The sequence below is a fragment of the Apaloderma vittatum genome, unplaced genomic scaffold (assembly GCF_000703405.1).
Source record: "Apaloderma vittatum isolate BGI_N311 unplaced genomic scaffold, ASM70340v1 scaffold6080, whole genome shotgun sequence".
In the NCBI taxonomy this organism is placed as follows: Eukaryota; Metazoa; Chordata; class Aves; order Trogoniformes; family Trogonidae; genus Apaloderma; species Apaloderma vittatum.
Window position 1 is genome coordinate 57090 of NW_009693909.1, and position 27720 is coordinate 84809.

General features: G+C 41.8%; 1 protein-coding gene across 1 annotated transcript in view; it reads left to right on the forward strand.

The window, feature by feature from the left end:
- LOC104266991 (SPRY domain-containing SOCS box protein 4-like) overlaps window positions 1-6469 on the forward strand; it is a 45696-nt gene extending 39227 nt beyond the window's left edge. The window contains exon 2 of the mRNA XM_009865417.1: window positions 6342-6469. Coding sequence (XP_009863719.1) covers window positions 6342-6469 — 128 coding nt within the window. The remainder of the gene's footprint in view (window positions 1-6341) is intronic.
- The last annotated feature ends 21251 nt before the right edge of the window (window positions 6470-27720 follow it).

Here is a 27720-nt window from a genome sequence, read left to right on the forward strand (position 1 = left end):
TCAGCAGCGTGTATTTACGTTGGGTGCCTTCTCCACTGCAGAACATTTCGATCGTCACCAGCACAACTGTCTCAGTTTGTGAGAGAGCAAAGCGAGGAGTTTTTTGGTGGACGCCTTTGAGGGGAGAAGAACAAACAAATCAAGGCCAGAAAACAAATCTTGGCGGCCGATCCTCCCTACGTGGGTTTTCCGGGCGCACCCCGGGAATGAGATCAGACAGGCGCGTCCTCTTTCAGCAGGGAAGCGGCCGCCGCTCTCGCTCACCGCGAGGAGGCAAATCTATCAAGTTGGAACAAACCCAGCTTATTAAAGGACTTTGCTCCTTTCTGAAAAAGCCCCTTGTTTGCTGGTAAAATTCGTTAGTATCTGGCTCTTGGTTTGCACCTTCTGAATTAGGCAAAGCGGCACAATTCAGTAAACTGGGGAAATGGCGTGTTAAACCGTTTTCAACTATGAATCATACCTGCGGTTTATTATCTTTGTCTTCTTACTGGAAGTTGAATATTAAATGTATATATGCATTTAAATTAGCTGTCGTTGATTCAGACAGTCAAGGTTTTGGGGAAAGTTCCCGCAGTAAATTTAGCTGGTAGATTTGGCCTCGGCCAGGCATTGTCCTGCTCCTGTTCTACATATTCCATGTGCTTGAGCTAGAACCCTTTGTTCTGGATCATAAACACACTTAGGGGATAAGAATTCTGGAGCACACTGAGCCTCTCAGAAGAAGTTTTCTGCAGATTTATTTCTGTGTGCGTGACTCTACATGCAGCCTTCCTATGAATGTACAGGCAAATTCCCTTTCTAGGAAGAACACTTTTATAAGCAACGTGACTCAAAAAAAGGCGTTTAAGCACACACTTAAGTCTACTAAATTGAAATCTTTAGGAGCAAATTTGAGTTTGTTGAATTTCGGCTTGTGCTCTGCTGCTTCAGAGTCAGACCCAGTTGTCCAAGTCTTCTGTCCTTGTCACGGGAGATGGCGAACACTGGAATGCGGAAAAGTGGGAAGGAGATAAGTGCTTGTGCTCAAATGGCAGATTCCTCATTGAGCCCCGAACGAGGCCACTGGCTTTGGGGACTGGTTTTTGGTTTGTTTTCGTTCTGTTCTGCTTTTCAGCTCTTCCCCTCTCAAGAAAGCCCAGCTGGAGAGCGTTAACTGAAAACAAATGACGCTGCAGAATATCTGCTTGATCATTGCTGCTTTTTCAGCTTCATTCTGTTAAAGGCTGCCCGATGGAAGTTTTCAGCTGCGCTTAACTGCCTTTAACACTTAAAAGCCAAAGGTATCTGTAAAACAGATCTGTAAAAATCTGTAAATTCCCCCCTGCCCAGCACAAGCCATGCGGAGGAGGAGGAGGAGGAGGGAGATTTACCCTTGAGTCCTTCCTCTGTTCAAGCTTTCTTGCATTCCTTCCTCCCTTTAATTCCAGGTACTGATTTTTTGTGGCTTGTTGGGTTAGCTCAGGTCCAAGAGGGTATTTTATGTTATTTTGTGGTGTTTTTACTTGCCCACCCCGCCTGCTGAAAAGCAAGGAGCTGAGGGGATCCGCCGTAAAAGCTCTATTTGTCCTCGTCGACAACTGCTGGAGACGGCGGCTGTTTATCATCTGATAACAAGAAAAATAAATAAATCTCGCCATCTGCCACCCGTTCTTAAAACCCGTAATTAAAACGGAGCGTTGCAAGGGGCTTCGTTCGTACCCATTTGCTGGGTGAGGCTGTGGGGCTTGTAGGCACGTGGGGGGAAAACAGATAAGTCGTTTCTTTTATCCTGTTACCCTTGGAATTTTCATTGCTGTTGGGAGATTGATTAGCATTTTTGGTGACTGGTCGTAGCTTTCTTTAATATATTATTTGCAATTTCCTTTCTCTGGATCGTACCATTTGAGGAACACGACTCAAGATTTTCCATCAGTTGCGTCAGGGAAGCCATAAATATGTCACGGGGGGTGTATTTATGTACTGCTTTATGTGGGGGAAAGAATTTGGCCTGTGCTATGTAAAATTAAAACAATAATTAAGCTTTGGCAGAAAGGTTGGAAGGAAAACTCCTGGCTTTCTACGTATATTTTTAGGTTTATTGCACGTGATAATTAGATGGTAGTTAGAAATTTCTAAATCACCCCAACGGAAACGTTCAGGCCATGTTACCGCTGAGCAGGTGTTTTAATACTTGGAGGAAAATTCAAGAATCTGACTTTAAAGCTGCCTTACAGGAGCTGGAAACAGTAGCATGAATCATGGAATAGAAGTGCTTATTGAAAAGTTTAGGGCCAAAAATATCAAAATATAATATAATCTGGTATCTTAGACCTATGATATAATTATAAAAGAGTCGTAATTTTTGATGACAATCTCGCAATAACTTACTTTATTTTTTCAACCAGCTTTAATTTTGCTGTTTGGGGTTGGGGTTTTTTTTGCCCCATACAACTTGATCATATAAAATGAGATAAAAATGCATCCTCCATAAATTAATGAAAACCATGAACATGACGTGCTGCTAGGGCTTTAGGAATTCCTTTAAAAAAATTGTCATTTGGCAAATAGCTGTTGTATGCTAAAAGCTGATCTTTTGTACGAGCCTTATGTAACGTTGCAGTTAATAACATTTAGCGGTATTGGATGCGAAAGACTTTAGTATCTCAACTCTAAAAGCCTATTTACCAAGATGAGGCCGTCTTGTTGGCGTGCCAGATTGTTAAATAACTCCAGGTTGCCAAAACTAAATGAATTTTTCCGTTGGTAACGACGTGCAAATTGCTCTCCCAGAGACGGTTCCATGGAGAAACCCTCACAAGCACGTGGTTGTTTCCAGTTACAAATGATTCTTTGCCTTTGTCCTCAAACCGTCAGCAATACCATTAAAATGAATATATCTGGATGCATAACCACAGCTATTTTGTGTTATTAATAGCTGAATAGCTATATTTAATTGAATTTCGCCAAAGAGCTATTTACGCTGTTTTTAAGATATTAGCTGTAATGTTATTTATTTTTTTTTTAATGGGACTCCTTGTAAAGTACTGGTAAAAAAGGAAATCAGAAGACATAGAAATTTAACTCTGACATGTAAATTAAGCAGTATTAGTTTCTCACTTTTTTTTTTTTTTTACCTCCTTTTGAGAAATAGTTTTCTATGATGTGACAGTTGAAGTATCTTGCCTTTGGGTGAAGAGATTTCGCAGTAAGCTAGGAATGAGAAGGCAATTCCTTAAATTACGGCTGGGAAGGTGGCAGGAGCTGGCCCACGGCTCGGCACGTGTGTGACCCAACCACCTGTGGCTCCACCTTTTTGGGGGGGTGGTTTTTTGTTTTTTTTTTGGAGTTCTGGAGCCAGAGAGGAAGCGCTGGGTTTCCTGTGCAAAACTCACTACCTTGCCCTGGAGCGTCTCGCTTTGGAATTTCTTAGCCTGCTCAGGAATTTAATACAAAGAGCCATTCTTGTGAATCGTGTTTTCTTTACAATTTTGCATTCCAGCTCAGCAGTTCATTCCCCTTTCGTCTGATGGCAGGAACGTTAACTGGGGCTCGCGGAACTTCAGCAAAAAGGCTGGCTTGTATTCTTCTGGGGGAGCTTGAGTTCCGTTGCGTTGTGGGTTCTTCTAAAAAGAGAAAAATACAGCATTCCCAAGGCATGTTAGGTGGATGAAGTAGTGAGGTGTTCTGACAATCAGTTACTATCCCTGAATTTAAACATTTTTTGAAGGTAAGCATTTTAACGTCAGGAGAGAAAGACTTTTTCAGCGGCCAAACGTAGAACGAGCCACATGGCTTTAGAATATTCAGCTTGCCATGATTTGCGTTATTAGAATATTCTCTTCTCAGCATTATTTGTAGGGACTCAGGTGGAAATAGCGTTTTGGAAATGCTGTTTTGAACGCTTGAACGTGCTGTTGAGGGTTTCAAATACATCAAGTCTTGTGTGTGTTTGAGGTGGGGTGCACGGCAATACAGCCTCTACATGGCCAAATGTTTCCTTTAATTCCTTTAATTTCTGAGTTTAATTTTTGATCATTTAGGACTATTCACAGTGGTTTTGCTTAAAATGCTTTTATTACGCTTTTTTCCTCACGTTCTTACAGCCAGCACTCCAAAAAAAGTGACTTTTATTTAGTATCATAGGACAAACCTGGTCTAATTTTGTCAAAGGTTGGAACTGCCAGTGGATAGAAAGGAGAATAAAACAAGTACAGTTAAATTTTCAAGTTGCAAATCCACATTCAGTCTGTGTGATTTAGCTGCTGTTGCAAACGCTTGGGCTATTTTCTTTAGCATTTGGAAAATTCCCTGTAGAAGTGAGACAGGAGACATTCATTTAGCATTTCAGGCTTGAAAAAATGTTTTAACCTTTCCTTAAACTGTCTTTTGAAGTTCAGGATTACCTCTGTGCCTGGCTGCACAGATGGCTACATTTTACATATTCCTTTGTCTAGGAGCCAAAAAAAAAAATACAAAAGAAAAAGAGAGACCACATGGTCAACTAATGGCTTTAAACACTCTTAGTCGTTATTTTACATCCTCTTAATGGGACCTCAGAGATTCTGGGCAGATACCCAGAAGATTGTTGTTTATTGTGGAAGACTTGTAAAATGCGTTGTATTCTCCGTCCTGGAACGCAGGAGCTGTTTTTATTCCTACTTATAAATCCTGGTTAATGAATTTTACAGCTTTCAAGGTTCATAGAACTAAAAACTAAAATCACTGAAAAATGAAAAAAAAAATGTTACGTTATTAATGGAATGTGAGGCCTCTTATTTTTTAATCTTTTAACAGCTAAAATTGTACAATGAAGTCGGGTTTATAATGAAGTAGCCTCTGTATCCGAGTCACTGAAGTGGTTATAAAGTTAAATAAGCTATTTAGTCTTTCAGTGTACAGGAGAATGCTTTTAAGCTTTTTCCCGAGACACTTGTAGGAAAAGCCTAACTGTGGACTTACACAAACCAAGTGTGGTGCTGGGATAAAGGATGGAAAATCCATTAAACCCTTGATGTGTCACCAGAGCAGACAATTATAGCACATAAAGCCAACTCTTAAATCAGGTATATTGTGCTTCGTAATGTTTTTTCTTTTTGCTTTTCAAGTAGGTTTAAAAATAATATCAGCTAGGTTGATGTAGTTCATGTAAATCGACATGTGGCACATGAAAGAACTCTCGGTACCACCGCCGAGTGCTGTACAGTGTCGAGCACTTGTAATCTGTCAAGTTTATAAAAGGTTATCACTGTAGTATAGGCACATGTCATTTTTTTAAATTTATTTAAAGGTACTAGGAAGATTTGAAAGGCTGCTACTTTTTCGTCATGTAAAGCGGAAGAGTTTCATGTAGTCTTTAAAGCTCTTCCTCTTTTAAACCAACATGTGCAACCAAATCCATCTGGTTCAACTTGTTCTTGAAGATTGCCGTAGCTGGTTAAAGACTGGCTTTATTCTGGTTCCTGCTGCTGCTGCAAAAAAAAAAGACTTCCATTCCAAATTCTGCAAGCACAGAGGTTGTCCGTGCTGCTGTTGGGTGGAAATTCTGCGATGTTCCCGTAGCTCTTGCGCACCGGGGTGGGATACGGGCATGAGGTGGTTCGAGATGCTGCAGGTCGCTGCGTTGGGGTCTTCAATCTCAAGTGCTCTCAACCAGGCAGTTCTGACAGATACTTAAATTAAGTGAAGAGCATCTACAGATGTTTTTTGTGTATTTGGAGTGTGTGTGTATATACGTATGAGAACACCCGCCTTGCCTTCTAGTCAGCTGAGTCCTCCTCCCCTGTTTCATGCATGGAGGAAAGGGTGAGATTTCCTCTAGATTTTAGAGCGTGTTTAGTTTTTTTGCTTCCAATGAACTTCCTAGAGAGAGGCTAAGAGAGTGCTGCAGGAAAAGCAGTGTTTGCTGAGAAGTTGGGTTAAACAAGACCCACTTCCAGTTCCTAAGACGCGGAAGGGACGGGTACGTGAAGGTCGGAAGTCGCTGGCGGAGCTCACGTTAACGTGCTGTGACGAGCGTTGTGTTCTAAACAGAGCAGGGGCTCTTCTTAGAAATCTGGAAACGTCCTGGCTCCTTACGCTGCAATTGGGGAAGCCCGAAGAGTGCTTTGGGATGATTATTTTAAGCCTCACGGATAAGGAATCTCTGACACTTTGCAGTCGCTTATCGTGGGTGGAAGGCGCAGAATTCCGTCTTTGCTGCTGTTGATTAACTTCGTTGCCTCACGGTTGTCAGGTTTTTCCCAATACTGTTGCTAGCTTTATGGCTGCTTAGTACAACCAATGTTAATAAATAAAACATTGCCTGTAAATGGAGATGCTGAAAGATTAACTCTTGCTTTTCTTCCTTCTGTTTTTTTCAGCGGAACCCCTGCCTTTAATGGACTTGTGCCGAAGATCAATTCGTTTTGCTCTTGGCAGAGACCGCCTGCATGACATAGAAATTCTACCTTTGCCTCTATCGCTCAAAAATTATTTACAGTACCAATAAGACGTCTAGAACCTAGAACCCTCTGGCCTCATGTTGGACTACATCAATGCAAATGGCAGAAAATTGTTTACAGCAAAATGTAAATCTTTGTGATGGACACTTGAGTGTTATTTAATTTTTAATATATATTTTTTTCTGAACCAGTGAAAGCAGATCACTGTGGGGGACTACTAAAGAATGTGAAAATGTTGATTTGATCAAGATTCATGTGTTTGTGTTGCCTGTTGTGTTTACAGTCCTGAAGGCCGTTATTCTCATTTCTCATATACTGGTTTATCTTTGTTGCCTCTGGTAAATGCCAATGGAAAAATCTGACCTGCAGGATCCACTGTGATGCAGGACAGAACATTCTTCAGCAATGGGATTTTTTTTTTTTTTCTTTCTCTCTCCTACACCTCACCCCAGAGGTACAAATAAATTAGCAAAGGAAAAATTTTGACAGCAACTTTTGAAAAATATCTAAACTTTGCCTTTGGTATCTGGAGTTGTTGAGTGCTCTGAGTGTTCAGCGCACCGAATGTAATCAGGCCTGTGATACCTAAAAGTTCTAACACTTAAAAAAGGAGATTATTGGCTAAAACAAGAGTGTGGAGGAAGAGGAAAAAACATGGCATATGTGTCAGAAAGGTAATTTTTTGGATGTGGTGACAGTAGGATGCAGTCTGTTGTTTTCAAGACCAAATCTAGTCCCACCAAAGTTCTGCAGTTTGTAACAAAGTGTTCATTATCCCAAGAATTTAGGGTATTTGTATTTTAGAAAGCTTGTCACTTTTTTATTTGAACAAATTTATAATTTTTATGTGGTATGAACTCTTTAAGTACTTGGTTCTGTTTTTAATGTATGTGTGGTTATAATGTTTATTTATCTGTTAGAGTCTGTGGAGTTCTCATTTAACTGTTTCCCATCTTGGGGTGACTGTTTTTGATATTTTTTTTCCCCACCTCAACCTGAAATGTATTAAGTTTTCAGGCTCATCCGATTTTTTAAAGATGCTGCTTTCTATTTGCGTTTCTTACATGTTTCATGTTATCTGCCTGATCAGTTCTCTAGTTTTTAAACTGGAAGTTATGGCAGGTCGTCACATGTTTAGACTGAGCTGCCTCCAGCATATTTGAATGTGAATTTACTGATGAACGAGGAGAAAATTTCTAATAAAGTCTACTGTCCAAAATAAAGCTGGCGTGCCTTTTGATGAAGTGTTCGATAACGGAGCGCTGCGTACAGAGTCCATGTTCGGTTCCTCCTGCAGCTTTGCAAACGTTCCTGTTCAGCACTTTTTTGGAATAGTCAAAAATCTGTATAACAGGTGTTTGCCTGCCTGGGCTCAACTGTGCTAAGGTGGTGCCGGCTCCAGCATGAAGGTCCTTGCGGACGTGCTCGCACTTAGTGTGAGAGGTACGTGCTGTGTTCCTTACTTCAGTCTTGCGAAGGGGCAGAAATTACAGCCGTGATCTGTACTTCTTCCTCTTCCCAGTCCCTTTGTTTAATTTGGACCTTTTGCCTCGATAGATGCGGAGCAAGAAGGAGATATAAAGGTGTGATAACTCTCTCAAAGGGAAAAAATAGCCGTGTGTTGTTTAATTTGGGCCTTTTGTCTCGGTAGATGCGGAGCAAGAAGGAGATACAAAGGTGTAATAACTCTCTCAAAGGGAAAAAATAGCCGTGTCAAGCGATCCTTCATAACGGAGCTAAGCAGCTGTTCAGGAAGGGCAGAGTAATCCTGGCAGACCTTATTTTTCCACCAGCGAAGGTAAGCGTTGCCTAAAATCAGTGTTCTGCTGCGTGTAACTAGGCTTCATCTTCCTCTGAAGAACTGCAGGGACACAACTGTTACGTGTTGTCTTCCCTGCTCTTTCACTTGACCCAGGCTGACAGCTTTTTCAGTGTGACAGTAAAGTGGGAACTGATATCATGAGACAAATTAATGGTGCCTCCATATGTTCATTAACTTGATTATTTTCCAGTTGGATTGGAATTTCAGTTGACGTGCCTTCTATGACGATTCCTCTAAACCAAACATCATTACTGTAACTTGAAAACATTTGTTCTAAGACTTAGCTGTCTTCCAGGAGTGCTGGTTTTAGGGGAATGATGGTTTCATTCTTGTATTGGTCCCTAATTGCATGTTGTGATGCTCTGGATGGCAGATCCACCCCTTCGCGTGGGATTAGGCCCCAGTGAGATCTCTCTGTATTTTTAATTTACTGCCACTTTTGACTTTCGTCACACACAGAAATGTAGGCAAAAGATGTGATGATTTTTAGCTTTTGTGTGCCTGTGTCTGGGCAAAGGGAATGTAGCTTTGCTAGATATGATCTGGAAGTGTTCCCATGGCTGGTAAATTTAAGGCTAATAGAAACTCTTTAAAGGGAAACGCATGAATCCTTATTGCAGTATTTAAAGAAGGGCCCGTGCCTGGGAGCTGCATCCAAGTTGCAATCTTTGTGACGGGCACGTGCTTCTTAGAAAGTATTTCACCTCCTCTTTGGGATTTTAATCTCTAACACGGCCCCTTCCTAGAAAGTGATTAAGCCTTGTGCATACGTGCCTCAGAGTTTCTCTTTGTTCTTTCCCCAGTGTTGCTGTTCTTCACCCTGCTGTAACTTCTGTGAGGGAGGTGGCTTCATTTATCCACAAGATAAATCCTGCAAGAGCTGTGATGTCAGTGACACTCTGACCTCTCAGACTTACTGCAGCTGTGATTTTCTAACACCAAAATTCAGGTTCAAATCTGAGAATCCGTTGTGCTCTGGTGTAGCAGCTGTCACACACGTGTCCCTGCTGCTGGGCTGGCCAGGTCGGCGCTGCGAAGGCTTTAGTTCTGCTTCAGATTGGACCAAGGGAAATGTACTGAAGTGTCTGCATTCGCATCCAGAGGTAACATAACGCAACCTGTTAGACAAATTGTGAAGTCTTGGTTTAGACCTCACATGTAGTCTTGCTGGTGTTTGAGTTGCTATCTCAACAGATTGGCTCAAACTGTTGCTGCTGAGGTAGGATCTGACTTTGCAAGTTCCTCAGTGTTCACTTGAAGCTGGGAAAAAACTGTTTCGCAAGCAAACGGGTAGAAACCATCGGCCTGTTTCTGATAGTTATAAAAGAGCAGCAAGCCAGAAATGCTATAAAATTTCTTTTCTCGTCTCCATTGCAGTTGGTATCATTAAACTAGAACCATCTGTTCTCCCGTCAGGCGGCAGCAATCGTGACGCAGCGCGCCTCGCGTCGGATCCAGCAGCGCTCGCTCAGGTACGGTTCCCACTGACCTCAGCAGGAGATTTGCCTGAGTCAGCGCTGCTGCTTCTGGTTCCCATGTAAAGATCTCCAAACATTTCCAATACACTGTGTGGAGCGATGCTTTATTCTGTGCGAGCAATGTCGAGCAGATGGTTTCTGCAGCAGTTTCTCTAATTTGGCAGAACGCGCTGGCAAGTGCAGTTAGGTAAACGCCGTGAGAAAGTTGAACGAAAAATGCGTCTCGTTGAGGCTGAGAGCGATACTCAAAGGGGAAGCTAGACTTTTTGGCTCCGTGGTGATGATTTTCAGAAGCTTTATAGTTTATAAACCTTTAAAATCCCGCCGTGGTTTTTATTCTGTATACTTAAAGGAATGTAGGATCTTTATCCATTCCTGTTTATCTCACAGGAGAATGTCTGGTGGTCACGAAGTGGAAATCCTTTGTTTGCTTGATTCAGAAAGACACCAAAAAACCCCCCCTTCCTCCTTGGGAAATGTTTTCTGTAGACAGAGAGCCATGAGAAATAGACAATAACACATCAACCTAAATGCCCCCCTCCTCGTCCTGCCCTTATTTTTTTTTTCTTTCTTGGGATTTCAACTGTTCCTTCAGAGATGAACCCGGTGAGATCCATATCTCCAGCTTCTGCTGAATCTCAGCTGGAAAACAGAGATCTGGAGAGCTTGATTTCTTACGTTACTTGGTATTTCTGTCCCTCTCAGAAGTGAGAAGAAATTTTTTTCAGTTGTCAAATGACAGGTGATAAATGGACGGCAGGGATAGAAACCCCTCCTAGGATGTTGTGGTGTTTGCATCAAAAGCTGAAAGGAGTGATTTTCATTTTTTAATTTTTTTCAAAAACTTTATCTCTTCGGAAAGGTCTCCTAAACATGTACCTTCTAAATGTGCAACTTGTTGAGCGAAGAAGATGCTCATAATAATTTTGCAGTGCTCGCTTCCTGTGTGACCTACGCTGGGTGATCCTGCTCTGTTGGGATGGTTGGACCGGATGATCCTTTGAGGTCCCTTCCAACCCCTGACATTCTGTGATTCTGTTTGATTCTGTCATTCTGTGACTTGGAAAAAGGAAGGACACATTAGATCGTGCCCTCTTTTTATGTCTTTGATTTTTAATTAAGGCTTTAAAGTTTTGTTTTCTGGTTTGGGAATTTACTTGTAGAGACCAACTGATTGAAATGGAAAAGAAGAGACTCTTTCAGAGACAGAATTTCTCATTCACTGAAATTCAAATGACAATTTTCAAAGTTAAATTCATATTAAGAACTGTTAAAACTTGATTCTGCTGCAGTGAACTTTTAGAGTCAATAAATATATTGCTTCTGTGCCCTATTATAATTCTTCGTATTCCGGAATCACCAGCAGTTCCTGTTTTCTGATGAAGCCACCTTCCCCATCAATAATATCAACTAATTAATGACTTACTGAGTGTCTTCTTTTTAATATTCTTCCTGCCGTGTAGTTGCAGGTACAAGCTTCTTTGATGTTGCCAAAGTTAAACTTGTATCACTAGTTTCAAGTTGCATTTTAATTTGAGGATCAAAGCTTCGGCCTGCATGTTCTGAAGGCGGGTTTGGTTTTTGGAGTACGGCATTAGCCTCATTAAAGATATTATCTTTGTATATTTGCTTCTCTTTATATCCTGCAATAATCTTGCCTAAATTCATGCCATCACTTCTGCGTGGAGGATAGCTAAAAAGAGCAGATGTCGTATATTTAATCAAGATCTTTCCCTTTCACGATTCTCCTGTTTAAAGAAAGCAAAGATAAATGAGTTCTGAGAATTCAAAGTCTCGACTGTTTGCACAGAGCTCCCCTTTGAATGTTCTCCTAGGCCTACGCATACTCTGCTCTCCTAGAAAAAACGTGGTAGGAGCTTACTATGAATTTCTATAATGGAATAAAAAGAAGAAAAAATATTTCCAAAGTTCTCCTCTAAATACAGTAGAGAGGAGGAAAAAGCAGCCAAAGCAAAATCGATCCTCTTCTGGTTTTACCAGCTGGAAGGCGAATAGTGAACGTGCAATTTGAGTGCAATCGTTTTATTTTCTGTTCTGCCAGCCAGCTCATCCAAACACTCCCAGTTTGCTTGTCACGCAGCAACCTGGTTTGCCCACGGATTAAAAACCAGGTGCTTAAAGGCACTTTTCTACATAGCAGTCAGTCTTGTTCCTGCTAGAGCATATCCTGAAGTCTTGGCCTCCCTTGGCATGTGTAGGCCAACACCATCAGCCTGTGACTGGTTCTTGGCCAAAAGCTCTTCTCTGTTGGTCTGCGATGGAGACGGGAGCCCTCAGCCTGCAGCTCCGTGCCCCTGGAGGTGGCTTCAAACTCCGTGAAGTCTCCGGAAGCTGATCCTGAAGTTATCTGGGAGGTGCTTCTAGATTTATAGTTGTTCATTAGGATGTGCAGTACCGAAAGCTGCTTTTCCCGGAGGTGAGCACAGGTTTCTAAAAAGCTGCTCCTCACTTTGGGTAGCACAAGAGTAGTGTAGAGATAAACAAAACAAATGAATACTTAGCTGTGTTTCCAGGCCTTACTTTCCTTCCCATCATCAACTGTGGATAGCGTTTCTTTTTAATTATTTTAGGCTGGAGTGTTTAGGATGCCCTGACATTTTCATATCAAAGCAGAATTATTTTTTTTTTCCTCCTTTCTTTATCCATCATCTTCACTTTTAATCAGAAACTGCGTCTCCTGGCACAGAAATGTGCCCTCTGTGTTCCTCTCTTACCATTCCTGGAATTTATAAACTATTTCACAATTAGTTGTTTTCTTTTGTTCTGGAGAAGCTCCTTTGCTTTAATCCTTTTGTGCAAGAGAGGAGTACAAAACTGTTGCCTCCAGGCTTACCTGGAAGTGCCCCTCCCTCTGTTAGCAGAAGAGGTGTGGAATTGTAAGGAAAATGCAAATAAGCTGGATTTATAAATTGCAGAGGTAGGTTCTTCAACTCACAAAACCTACGTGTCTTGGCAGGCTGAGTTGGATCAGAAGTTCAAATTCCCTCTTAACAGGAATTGCTAAGCAATGCATGGGAAACACAGCTCCGGCACAAATCTCTGAGCTCCTCTGTCAAACTCAAAGCAGATTTTCAGCCCTCAGTGGTTCCGAACTCGAGAAATTCTAAGCGAGCGAAGCTGCTCTTGGCCACCTGTAGCTCTCCCAAGGTCCCTGTGCCAGATGTTTGTCTCTGCAGCACAAGCAGAGCAAGGAGGTCCCAGAACATCGTTATCTGCAATACACGTTAAGCAATGCGAAGAAAATCTGTGTTTCTTTGGCAAGCTGTGCTGCTGGCCCTTCCTGGTGGAGGGAAGGCAAATGATGAAGGAAGGTTTTCTCGAGAGCAGGTTTTTTCCACAGCACCCACGTGGGAATAGAATTGGGAAAGAAATCAGAGGTTTTCACAGATTTTTAAGTCTAGAAGAAACTGTTGGCTCATTTAATCTGGTAGTTTTATACAGAAGGTTGTAACATCTCACTTTAAGTCAAAACCTTTCTAGTGGACTAACGCTTAACTAGTAGACAATAAATGTGTTTCTCATTCACCATTTCTTATTATAGGTTTTTGTAGTTGTGCATGAAAACAACAACAATTAATGCTGAGCATTAAAGGGGTTTTTCACCCACCTAAAATTATCTACCTTGAGCTGCTAGCCACGGTGGTTCTTTTTATATGAAATTAAAGAATGGTGTAGCACTCCATGTTGTCTTACCAGGCTGATGCATACACATTGTAAATGAGCCATGACTTGATTTTTGGTGATCCAACCATATGGTCAAATTATAAGGAAACTTCTCTAACTTTTGATAAAGGACATGTCTCCTTCTGTTGTGCCAGATTCTACTTTTTCTTAAAACTTTTTCCTCAGTCAGTGGTCTGCAGCCAACTAAAAAAATTCTGTCTCTGGCCCTGTCCCCCACTTTGTTATTGATATGAGAAACTATCCTTTTTCTCCTTCGCTCACTTTCCTTCTTTGTTTCATTCGCTGTGGCATTGCTTTGAAAGCTCATGTTTAATTGCATGTTTATTGTGACCCTCGTGTTTTTATAGCTGCCACTTCCTGAAATGGTTTCTCTTCTCTTAATTAAAACCTCATGTCTTGTCCTTTGATACCTGACTTTGTTTGCCTTTTTCATCAGCGTTGTGTCTGAATGGGGCCCATTCTTGAAGTGACCCAAATTTTTCTGTACAACTGCCCTGTTCTCCCTTATTATCTATCACCCCATCAGTCCTTTTTATAGTCTGTAAGTTTGATAAACCACGATGTCATAGTTGCAACCAAACTGGCAAGAAAACTTCAAAGAGCACCAAACTTTTTATAGTCATGAACGCCTGTGGAGAACCTCTCCAGGAGTTGGGAGTAGCCACTGCTTATCCACTGAATGTGCACTTTACTGTGGGTGCCATAATTCTGACTTTATTTCATGAATATATTTACAAGAGCTACACTAGAAAGCTAACATTAGTGCTCTAATTTTGTCCCATCTTTCTCATGTCTTACCACATCTGTAGAGGATGGAAGGATGGTTGTAAAGGGTTAATGCTTTACAAGTGGTTGCTTCAAAACACAGAGTGCTGAACTTAAAAGCAGCGCATACATGTTGTAAAGAAAATACAATCACTTGCTAAATCCACAGTGAAGTAAGTTCATTTTCTAGTTTTGCCACAGACGTTTTGGGCCTGCCTCAAGCCTGTACCTTGATTGAGGTGTTTACACACAATCACTATTTCCAAGGAATTAATAGGTGAAAATAGTTTTTCTGAAAGCTGCACCAGAAGTACTTGGAAAGATAAAAGGATGGTTGATGAATGTGATAATGGGGTACCTGAGGTTACAAAGCACTGCTGGGATAGTTTCCATTAAGCATCAGTTTCTTGTTCCTACAGAGGCCGATCCTACCATGCTAATGGATTTATAGTAATGGCACTGTCTCAAGATACTATGTGAGTTTACTGGTAGGATACTACGACTGACTTCTGTGAACACGGCTTCTCAGGAGATACCTATTCCTTGCAGCTTGGCAGCCTCGCACGTGGCTGTTGAGGAAGGAAGGTTACACATTTTAGCACCTTTAGCAGGGCTACCTGCTGCTTTGCGAGCAGCGCAGATTACAAATCTGCTTGGCCAGGTGAAGTTTGGCTCGGCGCAGGCGGCGAGGGAGGGCTCGGGGGTGACGCTCGGTGGGCTGCTGATCTCTCGCCCCTGCTGCGGCGGCGGGAGGCAGGAGGAGGCCGAGGTGGGCTTGTGGTCGCAGCAGCTCCGGGTAGGCTTGGCTCTGAACCATCCTGATTGCTCCGTGCCCTTCTGTATTAGCACTCCGATGTTATGATTTAATTTAATTTCCTGTCAGGTATAACCACTGTGTAAAAATAGACCAGGAAATGCAAAACCAAGCAAAGGGCTGTCATTGTCCTTACTCCCTCTTAAAGAGACCGTTCTTCAATTCTTTGGGGCTAAGCTTAGAAAATACGTCTGTATTTTCTGTCTTAAAGTTTCTGCTTTGTCCTGTGGTTTGTTCTGGCATTGTAGGGGAGTGGGAAATGGGGCAGTGGTTCTGGTGTACTTTGTGTTACTGCTGATTTTTCTGGCACGTTTGTAGGTACACATAGCAAGAATCCAGCTTGGATTGTGGCCGATGGTGTCATCTTCAAGCTTTTTTTCCTGAATGAAATCATGAGTTGCTGTTAAATAATTCAACCCTTATTCAGATTGATCCATTTTAGTGTGTAAGACCCGAAGAGATCGCATGATATGGCAGGAGGCCACAGGCTTTTGGGTTACTGCAGAGGGGAGATGCTCTGCATCAGCTGTCAGCAATTCTAATAGCACAGCCCACTCGGGCAGACTGACAAATATTTTGGTTTTTCTTCTTGTGTTTTATTTTTTGCTTTTCCTCATGGTGTCGTTTTCCAACATCACTTAAGAGGCTTTGCTATGGTAATTGCGTGTTACTAACTTTTGCCTAATTGCGTCAATATTCTGCATTTGGCTTCACGTTTTACAACACCCTATTCATAAATGATGACCTCATGATTCATGTCCTGTTATGTCTGTGGCTTAATGAACCGCAAAGTGTCAAGTACAGCATGTATTCGGCGCTCTGCGCAGCAAGTTTCTCTGCGCTGAGCTGCCTGTCTGGGGAGATTGCCTCCCGATGTGAGGTGGCTTGTGGTGTGCTTTGCTGCAGCTCTTCTAGCTGGGTGTTTCAGGTTTCTTATAATTTGGAGTAATAGGAAAGACTAGAAAAACGTGGTTATTTCATCATCTTCCTTTCCGAGGTTTTCTGTCATGAATCACTCAAAGAGCCTGCAGCTGCTGCTGAAAAGGACAATCCAATCTTTCCCTCTTGACCACAGAAAAGGGGTGGTGCCCTGCCTTCCCTGCGTTGGTGCTAGCGGTTGTGTGGCCATGCAGGCAACAGAAGAAGAAGAAAACAAATTAACTTTCAGCTGTATCAGCAAGTTGGTCTGACTTGCTGTATATGGATGATTGCTGGCGGTGACACAAAAAAAGGCAGGAGCATACGGACACGAGCATGGCTTCAGATGGGTTTAAATTGAAGATGAAACCACATGTTAAGCGGCAACATAACTGGAGGAAGCATTCAGCTTTTGTGCAGATATACTGCATCCTGAAAGGGACTTCTGTGTTGCTTTCATCTTCTGAGCCTATGGACTGCTGCAGCCACCCATCTGGTACCAGAATCACAGAATGTCAGGGGTTGGAAGGGACCTCTGAAGATCATCTAGTCCAACCTTCATCCCAGCACACCCAACCACTACACCAGAGCCTCAAGTGCTAGATCTGCTTTTTTTTTAAACACCTCCAGGGTTGGTGACTCCACCACCTCCCCGGGCAGCCTGTTCCAGTGCCTCACCACTCGTTCAGGAAAGAACTTCCCAATCTAAACTTACCCTGACGCAACTTGAGGCCATTTCCCCTTGTCCTGTCGTTAGTAATTAGAGAGAAGAGACCAGCACCAGCCTCACTCCAGCCTCCTTTTAGGTAGTTGTAGAGGGCAATAAGGTCTCCTCTCAGCCTCCTCTTCTCCAGACTAAACAAACCCAGTTCCCTCGGCCGCTCTTCACAGGTCATGTTTTCCAGACCTCTCACAAGCCTTGTTGCCCTTCTCTGCACCCGCTCCAGCACCTCGATGTCCTTCTTGTACTGTGGTGACCAAAACTGGACACAGGACTCGAGGTGAGGTCTCACGAGTGCCGAGTACAGAGCCATGATCACCTCCCTCCTCCTGCTGGTCACACCATTTCTGATACGGGCCAGGATGCCGTTGGCCTTCTTGGCCACCTGGGCACACTGCTGGCTCATGTTCAGCCGGTTGTCCACCAACACCCTCAGGTCCCTTTCCGCCTTCCTGCAGGCAGAGCAATGCAGCGCAACTTCTCCTTCTCCCTTTCCCATTTTGCTTACTTGTATTTAGTTCTTTTCTCCTGAGGTAGCTATCTGCAAATAAGGAAAGGTTTCTCAGTTTTCATGTGCAATTCTTAAAGCTTCCTCTCGTGCTGCTTATTCTATATTCCTCAAAACAGTGGAGTATTGACTGAGCGGAGGGAAGTGCACTAGCTGAGGGAGCAGGAGATTGCATGTGAAATCCTTTTGGTAACACCAGTATTTCCTCCCAGCCTGGTTTGGTTTTCTTTTTTGACTTCTCTTGATCTCATCAGGTAGGTAGACAACTGATACTAGATTATGAGTGGTAGCCCCTTATGTCTAGTTTGACGTCTCAAAAGTCAATTTTAGGGCAAGTTCTTACATATTAGCTTGGTTGAAGCTTTCTTTTGAAATTTTCATTTGAGGTTCACTCTGGGTTTCAGGTATTTATAGAGTTGTCTGTTTCGGAAAGCTTGTTGGTTTAATTTTTTGTTTGTTTGTGGGTTTTTTTAATTCTAATTAGAGCTGTGTAGGTCACAATATATTTTGTAGGTTTTCCTCAGTTCCAGACCCTTCCTCAGGAAGGTTCTATTTTCATTGTTTTCTGAATATTCACTTGAAATTGAATGCAATGGGGTTTGTTTTCATTTTGTTTTAACAGTATCCATCTTACTGACAAACTGATTTATAGTACTTCTGCTTTTAGGGCACAGCCTTATATAATCTAACAGAAAACCACAATCTTTCTCTGCATTTTTTTAAAGAAGCCTAAGGATTTTCTGATCCTCTCTTAAACACAGGACATATTTGACATACAGAGGCAGAATCCTTACTAAACGCTTCATGTATGAAATGCTGTGAAGAGATGACATAGCCAGGTTATGCTACATTGGTGAGGGTTCTCTGATAAAATGTTTTTCTGCTAATGGGAATATTTTCTTGGAATGTTCAGGTAGTTTCTGTGGTGATACGGATTCAGAGAAAGACCACGCGGATTTTTTTCTCTATGTTTATTTTTGGCTTTGTTTTCCTTACAGTGCCACTCAGTGGTCAGTGATGTTGTGTCATCAGTAGATTCCAGCTTCTGATGGCTGAAAAATTGCTCTCCCCAGTGTTCAGCTCTTTGTTTTGGGAGTTCTTCTTTCGGTCGGAACACGCTAGAAGCAGAGCTCAGCGTTCAGAGTAAGCCTTCCTGTATCGCCGGATGAAATCTTGTTTAACCGCAAAGTTTTCAAGCGATGCGATTGAATCCTGTGCCAAGAACTCACTGTTCTGCTGTAGAGAAACAAGATTGTAATTCCGTTTAGAGAAATGAGAATCGTGTAAGAGAAAAGAAATGCTTTTTTTTTTCTTTTAATTCTCTTCCTATTGATGTTGTATATGTGTCTTGAGATCATGTCTAACTTGGATGATTCATCCCTCCAAAGGGCAGTAAAGAAAGGGGAACATCTAGAGGGCAACTCATCCTAACCCAAAGTCGTTCCAGTGAAATGAAAAAGAAGGGTGTTTGGGAGGGGAGATTAAAACATTTTTCATGTCCAGAAGTGTGGTCACGTAATTTAGAATTGTGATGTGGTTTAAAATTTAGAAGTATTCCAAATACATGTAGAGAACTGAATACCTTTAAATGCAAAGTACTGTTTTACAAGTAATCTAGTTATTTCAGTCGGAATGCTTTCTTAATTGTTTTTATTTTTTTGATTAAACACATTGCAAAGTGGTGAACGGCTTTGATCAAGTCACCATCTGGAAAATTTTGCTCCTCTTTGTTTGCCAGAACCGTTTCATCTTCCATGTGCATTTGGTGTGGAGTGGACTCTTTCAGAGGATGCTGCAAAACAGACGCAACGATTCTCTTTTAAGGGAAAAATCACAAGAGAGGCACTGTTCTTTTCTGGGAATGAGCGAAGAGATTAGTGGGGCTTATCTGTGGTCAGTTTTTGAGCTGAACATACCTCTGTGTTCCCTAGTACTTTGCTGTGATTATTTTTTGAGCTCTAAGCTTATTGAGACCAGCTGCATTTTATCATTGGAATTCCTGCTCTTTGGTTATCGACGTCTTGTGAAACCATTCTCCAGTCTCCGATTGTGGAATAGCGGCATCTTCCAGTGTAGGAATTACCAGGTAGATAACTTGGATATCAAACTATCATTAGTGAAATGTTCCTGCAGTTAAGGATGCTTGTGAAAATCAGCACTTGCCATCAGACTAGTCCAAAAGTAGGGCGTTCAGCCTGTATTGCCACCAGTCAATTGTGCTAGGACATAAATTTTGCTGCTATTTTCCAGTTGAGAAAGCTTATAGATACTTGAAGATGAGAAGGTTTCATTTCTTTATGGTAAAAGGCACAGGAATGTCAAAACTGTTCTCTCCAGAGTTAAAGGGGTGGTTTTGGAAGCTCCTTTGTCACCGCACGCCCTTCACTGTGAGCGGCCGAGATGTTCAAGAGTTCAGATGAGACCCAAGGCATCAAGTTAAAAAAATGTTTAAAATAAATGCTTCTGTTTGATTTTTTTTGTAAATCTCCTGCTAGGTGATATTCTTCAGGAGTAAACTGAAGGTTTATGTTTTGGAAGGAGGCGACGAAGCAGGTAGAATCCAATGGCTGGTGGTGGTTACTAATAGAAATGTGAGAGCCACAATTAAATAGAAAGCTTGGACTACATATTTCTATACTGGAATAAATGAAATTAAGGCTGCAATTCACCAAAAGCTTTTCAAAACCATCTCCAAATCCAACCTTATTCAGCAACAACGTACGATAAATTAATTGAAAACATCTAGAAACTGTTTTGGGAGGAACATGACGGAAAGTCAGGAAGATGGGTTTAAACTAAGCTGAAAAGGATTGTGGTATCAAGAAAATGTATTCATTCATCTTTTTTGCTTTACCTTCTCTGCAAAATAATTCTGTCACCACTCTGTAGCAGGTCTGTAAGGTTCGTTGAACACATTTGAAATTGGTCCAGGAGAACAGCTGCATAGGCTTAAATTGTTCTCTGGGCAAAAGCTGATTTTTCCAGACCTTTGCATACACTTCACTTTCTCAGGTGAAAAGCCTGTTCCTATTAAAAAGCGGCAACAAACAAATCGACTGTTAGTTAACGAACAAAATCTCTGGCAACAAGCCGCTAAATGATGACCCTTTTGAGCGTGGGAATCCAGCCCCATCACTGGGGACTGCTCAGTCCTCATGTGGAATTAGGTGTTTCTAGGGCAGTTGGCATCTCCAACTGTGTCGTGCTCAGTGGCAACCCCACGTCTGAAGCGTGTGAGGACTGAAGGGGTCCCTGAAGAGACCCAGAGTGTAATTTTGTGGGGTTGTGGAAGAAGCAATACGTCGTCGCTACTTACCTTCTATCAAAGGCATGAATTTAACAGGTCTGCTGTCTCTCTCCTGTTGAGTACTCAACTCCAATTGAGTATTTCTAAGTTTATTCATATGCCAAAAATAACAGAAGTTGCAATTTATTTTATTTTTTCATCTGTTTTTGTTTTCTTTAAGTAAAGGGAAGCAACTAAACAGTTTATGACAGAAGGAAATAATCTGTTTGCAGAAATTCCCTGGTCCAAATTACCCTCTGGCTTCACCACAGCTACTCCAGGACGAGAGTCCTCTGTGAGCTTTTCCCCCAGCTGTAGCGGTAGCAGTAGTAGCAATATTAGTCAGTAAGAATGCTGAGCTCTGTGCAGAAGGCGCTGCCGTGGAAAGAAAGGTCTCTTTGATAAAGCAACGGCCTTTGCTCTGTGGAAGCATTTTTACAGCAAGTCAGTGATGTCTGCCTGTCTGTTAGCACCACGTATAGTTTCCATTTAAAACCCGGAGAATTCATTACTTCTGCTCCTAATTCTGAGCTTCCATGTGCCACTGGTTTTGTGGGAAGGACTCCAGAACTAAGCAGTAGGAGGCGAGGCTGAGGATGCAGTTAACTTAGACTGGAAGAATTTATCCTTTTGCAGACAGCTCATCTCTGAAGATGCACGAGAGGTCACCGCTTGGCAACCTACTCTACTGAATTCTACAGCAGTAAAGATGAGCAGCTTGCTTTTGGTTTTGTTTTGTTTTGTTTTGCCTGAGAAACTGGTGATGGTTGTGGTGCATCCCTAAGTGGAGATGATAGGGGTACGTCAAACTTTTCAGACATTTGAGCTTTCTACCTTCATGAATTCTGATGTTTATTTCATGGAAGCATATTCCTTTTGGAATATATTCATAAAGGCCATCTCCTGAAGTACACTGAATTTTCAAGAGGTATGAGCTAGCAGTTCAGCGATCAGCAGAATGAGCAAACATTCAGTGGGACATATTTTACTTACGCTTTCTCTTTAAAAGGCTGAATTCTAAGTATGTGATGAACCAGAAAGCACAGCAGCTCCAATTAAGAACTGGTTGGCTCTTCCTAGACAACCACTTTTTGGGTGTTACCTGTAAATAAAGAGTTAAGGTGCTGGCAAGATAAAAAGAACAAAAACTGGGTGATCACCTGCCAGTGACATGGTCTGTTATTCTGTACTGTAATTAATTTAAAAGATCTTCAAACTAGAAACATCTTTAATTTTTTTTTCGCAATACAGACCGTAAGCCCACAGTTCCTGGCTTAATTAATTGTTAATAATTGCACGTGATGGATTTTTCCAGCTTTTTCAAGGACCAGGAAAAAGAAAGATGCTTTAAGTAAGAACGCAGCGTGTGAGCTTTGCTCAAACAAGCCTGCAGGACTTTTCCAGTTGGAATCCAAGAGCAGCACGAGATGACATTAGAATAATTAAACGTCCTGCGTGCCACCCCAGTGATTCCGGGATTCAGTAACCGCAGTGCACCTGGCGCCAGACAGCGCCTGCATTTTCAGAGTGTTTCTCTGGATAAGAGTGATCCAGCTGTCAAACACTGAGTCTGGAGAACTAAAAGATGAGCATGATACAGATGTACAAAACTCTCTTGTTGGATTATGTTTCTGGAAGAGCAAAGTTTAAAAGAATTCGTCCAAAAAAAAAAAAAAAAAGAAAAGAAGAGCACATTCTAATTTTTCAGGACAAAAATAAACATAATCATTCAGGGGATAAGTCGAATACTAAACAGGAGACAACTGCGTATTTTTAGGAGCAAGGAACTGAGCTAAAACAGGGTTGCATGGAGCCACACGCAAGCACATAAATTATTAAAGTGCATTGCTGCTATTACTCAGATGCTCAGTAGGATGAATTAAAACTTGTCTGCAAGGAACTAGGCAGGAATCCTTTAACCCCACTGCTGCCATTTCTAAGCGGTGCTTGGTGCTTACAGCTTATCCCTCTGGAAAAGAGGTGGAGTGCTTTGTGAGAACTGTTCCCTGCGATTTGCTTTGACAGGGAGTTATTTCAGTCGGTGAAAACCAATGATACCACTGTCATCGTCGTTCTTTTGAAATCGTTTGCTCCAGTGTTTTGTGAAGAGCAACGTTCTGCTTTTGGGCATCGTAGCCTGAATTTTGAGTGGTATTTCCCTGGTATTATAGGACACAGATCTCTGTGCCTGAACAGGGTGTTTAATGAACAACGGAGCACGTCCATGTTCTTTTGATTTTATAGCTGTAACAGTAAGACAAGGAGAGACCAAGAACTCTAACATAGGCAGGTTTAAGTTAATTTCTATTCCTCGCTTATCATTTATTCAAGTAAAATCTTTGGCATTTAAAATGAATGAGAGCTGGCAGCACTGCTCTCAGAAGCAAATTGAAGTGAATTTCGTATAAGAGAGCACAGAACAAAACATTTCTTAAAGGCTATGCAAATAGGCAAACTTTGCATTAATTTAAAGTTCTAATACATGCTAATAAGTTTTAAACGTTCGTGACTCAGAGAGCGATTGCTTTAAATAATTTAGGCTACTGTTTGTTAATGGCTGTGCCAACTGGTATATGGATATATACAAAATTAAATGCAGATTTAGTAACCCTCTTGTCTTACTCTAAATCTATTGGTATTCAAATAATTTATGAGTTGTGCTGTTCATAGTGTGCCTGTGGAATAAATATTCAGTACAAGGAGGGAAACAGCAGTGGCAGTATGAAATAGCAGATTGTTGTGTTAACCTTTTATAGGTGGAATGTATATCTCTGTATAATGGAGCCCTTATTCATCTATTTATGTGTTGTTCCAGTCCTTCACAAACCGACCCTGAATGTTTTTTGTGAAAATGTGTTGAAGCTCTTTGCCTTGTTAGTGTGAGAGTGTTTGTGAAAAACTGAAATATCCCCACCAGTATGAACGACGGCCTCGCTTTGGCTCTCCAGAATAGAGGCATCTGCTCAGTTTGAGTCCTCTAGACTCCTCTTGAATCAACAGAAGTTGTTTAAATTATGACCTCTTTCACATAGCCCAGATTAAAATGCCAACATTAGATAGTTATTGTATTGTCTGACCCATGTGGAAGGACCACAGAGCAAGATGGTCGTTGTAGTTAAGTAGTTTGTAGCTAAGTGGGAAATAAGATTAAAACACGTTGCAGGATAGTTCCAAGAAGCAGTATTTAGGTCTAGATCCTGTTTTTAGTTGTACCTTCCATTCTCACATTTAAATATTTGACCGCAGCCTGAGGTTGAGCCTTTGCAATTTTAAAGATTCCTGTTGTGCCATTCGTGTTGATAGGAATTTCTTGCCAACTCGCGTGACACCTGGACCGGATCCTTAGTGGCCTAGGTTTGGGGGCACAGTGCTTTTGCCAAAAGCCTGCCACGCGTTCCTGAGGCGTGGGCTCCATTTGAATCTGCGGTAGTGTATTTTATGAGTTTAAAGGCAGGGGATTTTTTACATTTTTTGTGTTGAGAGCTAAATATATTTACTTTGCTTGTCACATTAAAGCCTCATATACGACAAAGCAAAATTCTGATGCATTTTTCAGTTCTTTTTGTGTAGTTTGCCCTGTGTGGTTTCTTCATGAACACAATTTGGTGGAAGAAGTTGAGGTAGAAAGCCGGTGTGATCCTGTGTTTCTGTATAAGTCCGTTATTGCCACTCTTTTTTTTTTCTGTTTTTGCATCTGGACCATTATTTGAATCTCTGGTTTATGGTGGTTTTTCTTTTCAGAGAGATGGGTGACTGCTAGAAGGCAAAGCTGGATTTATACTACCCAGCTTCAATTTCTCATTCTACCAAAGGTCTTTAGTGTGACCTTGAGTGAAATACATCTCAGATGTCCACAGGTACTTCTAAGCACATGAGCAAATTAAGAGCAGCCTTATTCTACTTTGCTTCCCCATCTTTCCCAGTTATTCCAAGGAGGTTCTGAATATAAGTGAACAAAATAAAGGCTTTGTGGTGCTTAGATGTTACTGTGAGGGGAATTACAAGAGTTCTTGAGGCAGTGAAATTACAGTTCCTTTCTAGGCAGTCCTTGACACAGTCCTCAGCAATCCCCCTCCCGATGTCATTGCGTGTAGCTCAAGAGGCTCCTGTGATGCAGAGAAATCTGCTTCGGTATTTAAAATTCAGGGACGTTCTTCAGCTGTAGCAGCGTCACAAGCCACGTGAGCTTTATCAACCTCAGCAAAAAGCCACTTTCCTCACATCCCCAAAAAGCGCGTTGGCTGTTAGCAGCAATCTGCCTACCTGCCAGAGGGTTTAGCGCACAATCTGCACGAGTCCCTCACTCGGTTGCAACACGGTGGCGCAGCACTGCGGGGGTGACATCCAAAGAACTGGTGTCCTTTGCTCGAGCTGTCAAGTGGAGGCTGGGTATTTGTTCTTGGGTAAGAGGCGACGTGTTTATTTTTGTACCACATTCCTGACTAAATTCTATGAATGGATTTGAATGATGGCTCCGCTCTTACCTCAAGCAGGCACTCTCTTCGCTGTCAAATAACATTGTAAATCAAACCAGGTATAAAAATTCAAGAGCTCCTGAGAGCACTGTACAACTGGTACAAAATAGAGAAGCAATAAGTAGGCACTCCTTACTACAAATGTTTTCTGGTACCAGAAAATGAATGTTTACTTTGAGGTGAATACTGAAGTGAATTAAGCAAACCTCCCTCTATTAAAGTTGCACTTAACAATGTGGTGGTTGGGTTCTATTTTATCCATTTACAACCATAAATGAAAGAGTTTACCAGCCCCGTGCATTGTAAGGCTGAGCATGGCAACGCTTAAGTAAATAACAAACTCCTACAGACCCGATAATTATAATTCAAAGGAACAGAGTACTGTAAGAAAAAGGGGCCAAGTCAACAAGAGTTGAAGGTGGTGGAAAATGCTGATAATTTTTTTAAAATTTCTCCTTCCTTCATTTCTTCCATCTCCCTCTCATTACTCTTTTCATCTAAGGTAGGAACGATTATCTGAGGGTAGCTGAAAGTCATACTCATGAGGTTTTGGTAATATGTTAATTTCCAGAATACTGTGCATAATTTTTCTTTCTCTATTACAGAATTAGGTTTCTGGTGCTCTCTGGAAGACTTCAGAAATGAAAGTTAGGAATGAATTGATGCTGCATCAGTCATGTTTTGCACTCTGGCTGTGAGAGTAAAGTAGTTGTGGACCAGGTTCCGATCCTGTAGGTACTTAACACATGCGGATAAATTGTGTCACTGTAATTTGGTTGCAGGAGAACATGAAGTTCACACCTTAATCTAAGTGCCTGAGATCTCTGAGCTATTTGCAGGAAATATTGTATTAGTTTTCAGGTTTGAGAAGCTGGAGGAGTATGAATATTGGAAAGTATGGCTCAAAGCCATCTGAAGCAAACACCATGAATTTCCTCCCTAAGAGATCCCAAATTCCCAGCCTGAAGCTGGTGCGTGTTTTCCGACGTGATGGCTTTTACAATTGCAAATTCTTAGCAGAAAACCCAAACTGATCTCCTTAGCAGTAGAAGTACTGTTTAACAGGGATTAGTTTGCATGCTTGCACACCTTGTTCGTCTTAAGGTAGGGCAGTCAAGTTGTGAAGACCCCCGTGCATCTCAGCTGGTGGGGGAAGATGGAATTTACCCTGCACCGTTCCCTTAAGGCATTCCCCATCACTTCTGTGTTCAGCACCGTCTTGGAAGTATGATTTCTTGGAAGTGACAGCCTAGTCATGGTTGGAATTTGTTGTGCAAGGACAGACTCCTTATGGCCAGCTGAGGTTGTGCTACACTGCCTGAAACGTGTTAGTTGCCACATTTAAGAAAATCAGTGTGGGAAAGGAGATTGAACAGCAGTCAGTTTGGTCAGGCCTTGCTTGCTATTTGTTCAAAAATCCAGTATATGTGCTTTACTGAATACTCATGCACTCTGTGTTGTAACCAACTAGTTTAGGGGGCTTTTTAATTTTAAATATATGTTGAAATGCAGATAACGGAGTCATTAAATTGCTGATTCCTCTGGTTTTGGTCTCAGAGGGAGACTTGGTGCTTGTGGAAAGTCAGTAATCAGCACAGCAAGAAAACTCTAGAAAAGAAACTATATGCCTGCCAAAATATTTGTAGAGCTTGTGTGTATGTCAAGAACCGTGGGAACCGTGGGCCTGGCCTTGTACCCGGCGGAATCAGAGGTTGGTTTCTGTTCTGCTCATCTTGAGGCACAGAAGAAGAGAAACTGATATTTTGACATAACAGTTCTAAACCCCTTGGTGACTCTATCACCAATTTTTGGCATAATCTTCCATATAAATTTAACCTTTGCTATTCTTAGTTGTGTCTGCAGATGACAGTCCAACTCCTATCCCTCTCGTTAGGAAATGCTTCCTAATAAAAATATGCCACGAAAGGTTGTGATGCTCCTTTACGGAACCTCTAATGGATCTGGGGTGTGTGTTTTCTCCCACAAGCAATCAAGCCAAGTAGGTTAGTGAGATTGAGAAGTGCTTTGAAAGGAGAGGAAAAGTGAAAAGAGAAGCCTGCAGCTGTATGATGAGGTAGTTTAGACTTTAAATTTTGAGGAGCATTGTGAGTATGTGTGAGAACTGGGAAAGCATTTAGTCCTTCATAAAAGTTGACCCAGGTTTTTTTTATTGTAAAATTAGGTTGGAAGGAGGCATGGAATTACAAAAAAAACCGAACCTCGAGCTGTTTGTATGCTTACATTTATAAACTGCTCATTATCCCTGCCAAAGAGACGATACTCTTGGTTATTTAAAGTACCCAGATATGTCTTGTTGCCTTCAGAACAAGTATGTTGCTGGCTTTAAACAACCCTTCTGTGTGACCAACGCCAGGTCCTGTGTTCTGCAGAGAAACAATTTTACTCACAGACCCCTGACAGGCTTTGGAGGGTGTCCTTGAACATTTTATGCTCTCCAGGCTGGTCATTCGGCTCTATTTTCCTGTGTATGCTTGAGGGTTTTGGTTGTGGGTGGGGTTTTTTGGATTTTTTTTTTTTTTTCTGATAATTACAAAATGTATATTTTGCAAAGGGTCCAGCTGCTGCTGCCATCTGTCCTCTACTACACTAAATAAAACATTATTTTTAATCAGCACTTGGTCTCTACAGCCACAGGAGCTGGCGTGATGCAAATTCAGGACTAGTAGGGCCAGGCAGCCCAGCGATGGCTAAAATGAGGTGTTTTTAATGATTCTTGTGGGGCTGGATTCAGAACGTGGACTATTTCTCCGCCAATCTTCAGTTGGATTCCTCTGTGTCGGAGATT